At 40.8% G+C, this 6186-nt stretch overlaps 1 protein-coding gene across 1 annotated transcript; it reads left to right on the top strand.

Annotated features, from left to right (window-relative positions):
- Positions 1-430: 430 nt before the first annotated feature.
- On the top strand, positions 431-5944 carry LOC116378473 (sulfide:quinone oxidoreductase, mitochondrial-like). The gene is made up of 10 exons (XM_031840354.1): positions 431-470; positions 1061-1259; positions 1444-1614; positions 1769-1822; positions 2126-2320; positions 2413-2622; positions 2868-3051; positions 4989-5056; positions 5146-5324; positions 5416-5944. Exons 2-10 carry the CDS (start codon positions 1062-1064, stop codon positions 5471-5473), a joined length of 1317 nt encoding a protein of 438 aa, XP_031696214.1. The 5' UTR covers positions 431-470; position 1061; the 3' UTR covers positions 5474-5944.
- Positions 5945-6186: the final 242 nt, after the last annotated feature.

The raw sequence follows: 6186 nt of genomic DNA, 5'->3' as shown, positions 1-6186 counted from the left end.
TTGAATGTTCTATTTGACTATCCGTCTTCACCGCAGTTTGTTAATGGGCTCGTTCGAGATGAACTGCGCCTCGCCTGGAAAGTGGACGAGAGCAGCAGGCAGCAGCAGCAGCAGGGGGCGTTGACAGAAAACTGCGGATTAGGATAAAAAATTAGGATTTTCTACAAAACGTGGTGTTTGTTCTTGCAACTGCGGCACCTGTTAGAAGCCTACTGACAGGTGAGACTGTTCAGACTTCTGATTGGTCGAATGATGGAGGAGGCGGGACCAACGTTCTGAACTTCAACCACATTTCGTCCGTCCCCTCGACGGGTGGTCTAAAGTTCACATCGTGTGACTCGTCACACATCTGTGAAAGTCCTGCAGTCTTTACAGAGTCTATGCAGGTTGGACTAAATTCTCCCGGATTTTGTCTAAATTACCGGTCAGACAGACTGTTACACGGGCGGTGAGCTGTAGTGCTGTTCAAGGTAAGGCAAGGCCGGCCCATCATTGGCTGCAAACTGGACGCAATGGAAAAGGTGGTGGAGAGGAAGACACCGAAGTAACTCATATCCATATTGGATAACCCAAACCACCCTCTCCACCACCTACTGCAGGGACAGCGGAGCACTTTCTCCAACAGACTCATCCAGCTCCACTGTCACAAGGACAGATACAGGAGATCATTCCTGCCCACTGCAATAAGACTTTATAATAAATCACCTCTGGCCAAATCATTCACAAGACTAGAACTCCGGTACACTGTTGTTTGGTTTGGTTAAATCTTTGCACTGTTGTTTAGTTAGTTAATTTTATTCTATTTCAATGTGTACAGTATATTGTGCATTTTTCTATTTAATATTTATTATTACTTTTTATAATTAAAAAGTTATTTTTATTGCTTTCTGTACCATAAATACTGCTGTAGCGAAAAAATGTCCCCTTGTGGGATTAATAAAGTAGCCTACCTATCTAAATATCACACAAGTGCAGGTTGTTGACAGATTTGTACATTTGAGTCTGAGACAGTATAACTGAATTTATTGCCAACCACAATGCCTTGTTGTTTCTCACACAGAATGGCTGCACTGTGTCGTCTGAGGCAGTGCCACTCCACAGGCATTGCCATCTCTCATTTTCACACGAGCAGCCGTGCCTCTGCCAAACTGCACTATAAAATGCTTGTTGTCGGAGGAGGAACTGGGGGTATTTCGATGAGTGCGAGGATGAAGAGGATGATGGGAGCTGAGAATGTGGCAGTTGTGGAGCCCAGTGAGGTAAGGATCCGGTGGATTATGATTATTATTTGCTTTACCTCTCTTTGTGTATCACTAGGAGACAACTCAAACCACAGATTATGAAACGTGATGGCTTTCATTCAGCCAGCTGTGAATTCCTGTTTGCATTTTTAGAAACAAGAGTATTTTCCCAATGTGTCATACAGCTTTTCTGTTTCTACAGATGCACTACTATCAGCCAATTTGGACCCTGGTTGGTGCCGGTGCAAAAACTTTAACCTCATCAGGTCGTTCTACTGCGAGTGTTATGCCCTCTGGAGTGAAGTGGGTGAAATCGAAAGTTCAGGAAATAAACCCAGACACAAATACTGTCCGCACAGACGACGGGAATGAAGTATGTTTGCTTTAGGGAACTGTTTGCTTACAGTGTGCATATTGAATAATGTGTCATTTACTGACTCGACATTGAGTATATGAAGTAGATTTATTATGAAATGATTATGATCTATGTGCATCTTTCCCTACTTGGACTTTCTTTCACATTGCAGATCACCTACGAGTATTTGATTGTGGCTCTTGGTTTACAAATCCATTTTGAGAAGGTGAGGTAATGCTTTGTTCATTCCCATATCATGTGCAATATTACTTTTTATTATTTTTTCCAATATCATTGCCAATATTTCTCTTAATATAATGCACATGCATTACTTTTCTATTGTAGTTTACTTATTTGCCTAAATCTATCTTATATTTGCTATTCTATTTTGTACTGGTGTTAGTATAACCTCTTATACACTTTTTGTTTATTACTTTATTGAAGAATTTTCCTCTAGATTAATAAAGGTCCATTTAATCTCGCTTTAAAGAATTATATTCCATGAAATTGACACTCTTCTTGTGTGTAGATCAAAGGACTGCCTGAAGGATTTGAACATCCAAAGATTGGGTCAAACTACTCGGTCCAAACTGTGGAGAAAACGTGGAAAGCACTGCAGGACTTCAAAGAGGGCAACGCTGTGTTCACTTTCCCAAATACTCCTGTGAAATGTGCTGGAGCTCCACAGAAGATTATGTACCTAGCGGATGCCTATCTCAGAAAAGTACTTGCATTTCGGAATGTAATGATGATTTAGTACATTTTGAAATGTGGTTCTCCAAAGTAAAGGAAGATGTTTTTATATTTCTATCCAAGACAGGAAAAAGGGCAAAAGCCAATGTCATATACAATACATCGCTGCCTGTGCTCTTTGGGATCAAGAAATATGCAGACTCATTGTGGGACATTGTGAAACAACGAGACCTACAAGTGAACCTGAGGCAAAACCTGATTGAAGTGCGAGCAGATAAGCAAGAAGCTGTGTTTGAAAATCTTGACAAACCAGGTGAAACCAAAGTGCTTGAGGTAACTGTGTTGCTGTCCCTCAACAGTAGCTTTTACATATATATTAATGACTGCTGTGTTCACTGGACAACCTGTTACACTCTGTGCCATGTTATTTACTTCCTCTTTAAATCCTTAAAAGAAGGTTTTGTCTGTTGTGCCTTTTATGTTATGAACAACCTAATACACTGGGCATTATTTCACTCTTTGCACCTAAATAGAGACTCCTGTGAATAACTGAACCTTTTTTTGTTTTTCTTTATCAGTATGAAATGCTTCATGTCACACCACCAATGGGACCCAATTTGGTGATTAAAGGCAGTCTTCTGGCAGATGAGGCTGGCTGGTTGGATGTCAACAAAGACAACCTCCAACATAAGAGATATCCAAACGTGTTTGGGATTGGAGACTGTACCAACCTGCCCACATCCAAAACGGGTGCGGCTGTCGGTAAGTGATTTCCGTGTCATTATTTTCAACATTGCACCAACGCAACTCTAGAATGCACTCTTATTGATGCTTACAGTTCATGCACTTACATTTATTGTTAACTGTTTGGGATTTTCTGTAATTTGAAGGGAGTTCTTTCCTCAGTAAGTGTATTGCACCCAGGGTTTGGTAATAACGGATTATGTGTCATCGGGGTTATGCAATCATATTACAGAAAATGTACACCAAAGAAACCGCACCCCACATGTAGAACACACACGTTATATGTTTTGTAATTGTTGTTTCTGACCAACTGTAAATGCCAACCATAATCATATTCTGGGTTAATTAATGACGCCACAGTCACAATTTCAAAACGTACAGAGCAAATAAGTCATAAATAAGTCAAATGCATTCTGTCGGTAGAAATCGATCCTACGCTTATAAACAGAACACAGTTTGTTAAAGAGGTAACAGGCTACAGAGAGAAAACACCTCTACAGTGATGATTACTGTGTGTCTTTATTAGTATTGAGTATTATTAGTTACTATTATTAAGTACATTGATCATGTGAACAGACAAACTTATCAAAAGTCTCTCCAGCTGTTAAAGCTGACTGACAGCTGATCCACCTGTGATCAGCTGATCCTCCGTCATCAGAAACAGACGTCTCTTCACGTGACGCTTCAGAGGACAGGACGTCTCATATCTCTTAAAACATATTTCCTCGTTCCTCTCTTCTCGCATGGCTTCCGCCATGCATCCCTGGTGGGAGGGACTAAGACACAAGGAAAGGACACAAGTGAGGGAAACGGGGATGCAGTCAAGAGACTTGGGATGTACCCCATATACTGTTTTAAGTGTCAGGATTTAAAGTATCTGTGTCATGAAATGTATCTAAAAATAGATGATAAACACCGAATGACACAACTGCCTCAGACATCCAAGCAGTTAGTTATTGATCGATAGCTGTGACGGATGGCGCAGACAGTCATGATCCCCTCTGGAGAAGATATTTGACATTTGGTTGCCGCTTCTAACAAGGATTGTGAGCCAATAGTATAATTAGTATCGGGTGGTGTCTCTGTGTTGTCAGTTAAAAAACAAATAAATGGCTAAGTTTGACGGTTCAGTAAATAACAATCCTGTCAAACCCCGGATGCACAACATAGCTGTGCTATATGCACACTCTCACATACTGTACATCCTTGCCAGAACTGGCAACCACTTGTTGTGAAGTGGATGCAATGGAACAGGGAGGAGAGTGAGACCTCTAGTGGCTGAGTGTTGGCACCTTTTTAAAATCAAACTGCTATCTAATCCGACATTAGGACATGTTGCTTTAACAGACTTCTCTTGATTAGAATATAAAAATGCTGTAGACTAAATTTACTTTGCCTCTCAATTCAAGGGAAGTTGTACACCAATTTTACAGGAATTGAATCGAATGCACCCCAAGTCTGACAACATTGTGGCTTCCACACAGAGGATACACTTTTGATTAGGTAAAAGCCTGACAGGGCAGCGTCTTTGTTTAGTGGTTAGCACTGTTGGCTCGCAGCAAGAAAATCTTAGGCTCAAATCTACTGGGGACTTTCTGTACAGGCGTTGATGAAGGCCCATTGAATGTATGAAGCCCCAGATTTTGTTATACGCCGCTGATGTTACGTTTGCATGGTCTCCCTTTTTTCCACAGGACCCACAGTCCATAGACATGCCTGTTAGGTGAATTGGAAACTCTAAATTGTACCTGGATGTGAGTGTCTGTCAGCTCAGTGATAAGCTGGTGGCCTGTTCTGTGTGTGCCCTCCCTGCCTCTTGCCCAGTGTGTGCTGGGAAGGGCTCCAGCCCCCTGACATCTTGTAACATAATATGGATTTGGGTCACATCTTTAGTGATAAAAAAGAGAACTTACACATGTATTATAAAAGTTTACCATGTATTTTATCGTTCTCAGCTGCACAGACTGCTATCTTGAACAGAACCATCAGCAAAGTACGGAAAAATGAGAAGCCAGATAAGATAGTAAGTGACACATAAACATCAATCTTGATTCATCTCTTTGAATTTAGAAAATGATGCAAATACATAATCAGTAACCTCCTTGTTTACAGTATGATGGCTACACCTCGTGTCCCTTGGTTACAAGCTACAACACAGTGATTCTTGCAGAGTTTGACTACAATGGACAACCACTGGAAACATTTCCCTTCAACCAAGCCAAAGAAAGAAGACTTATGTACTACATGAAAGCTGATGTGATGCCTCACCTCTATTGGCATGGGCTTCTGCGGTATGTATAAAGTTAATTAACAGCATGTTAATAGTTGGTAGTAAATAATCAAACCACAATTTATTAATGTTCTGTATTTGTCTTGTGTCAGGGGCCTGTGGGGTGGACCAGGACCATACAGGAAACTCCTTCATCTTGGAATGAAATGAAAACTGAAAATGAATGAAACTACCAATAATCATCCCCAAACTTTTCAGTTAAATTCATTTTGTATAGCCCAAAATCATACATTTGCAATCTGTACACATACAACATCCTCTGTCCCAGGACCCTCGCATTTGCACAGGAAAAAGTGCGAATACCCCCCCCCCCCCCCCCCCCCCCCAAAAAAAAAAACAAACAAACAGAGGAAGAAACCTTATGGAGAGCAACAGAGGAGGGATTCCTCTCCCAGGATGGACAGAGGTGCAATATATGTCATGTTTCACAGAATGAACAACACAACATAAGTGATTATTTTTCTATGAGTGCTGAACTGAGTTACAAACATCTTGGTGGTTATATCATCTTGTTTGCTGCTAAATTCATTGTTGTATTCATTGCTCTTAATCATAAAATGACTGAGTACACTTATAAACCTTGTAAATTACGGTGATAATTAAAACTTAAAAATATACTCCGTATAGTTTCCACCTTGTTGCACTTTGTTATTTTACATCAAACAGTTTTACTGAAATATTGAATGTTCTATTTGACTATCCGTCTTCACCGCAGTTTGTTAATGGGCTCGTTCGAGATGAACTGCGCCTCGCCTGGAAAGTGGACGAGAGCAGCAGGCAGCAGCAGCAGCAGGGGGCGTTGACAGAAAACTGCGGATTAGGATAAAAAATTAGGATTTTCTACAAAACGTGGTGTTTGTTCT

The sequence above is a fragment of the Anarrhichthys ocellatus genome, unplaced genomic scaffold (genome assembly GCF_004355925.1).
Source record: "Anarrhichthys ocellatus isolate YVR2014 unplaced genomic scaffold, GSC_Weel_1.0 scaffold2658, whole genome shotgun sequence".
In the NCBI taxonomy this organism is placed as follows: domain Eukaryota; kingdom Metazoa; phylum Chordata; class Actinopteri; order Perciformes; family Anarhichadidae; genus Anarrhichthys; species Anarrhichthys ocellatus.
Note: the sequence above shows the minus strand (reverse complement) of the source record. Positions and strands in the feature narration are given on the sequence as shown.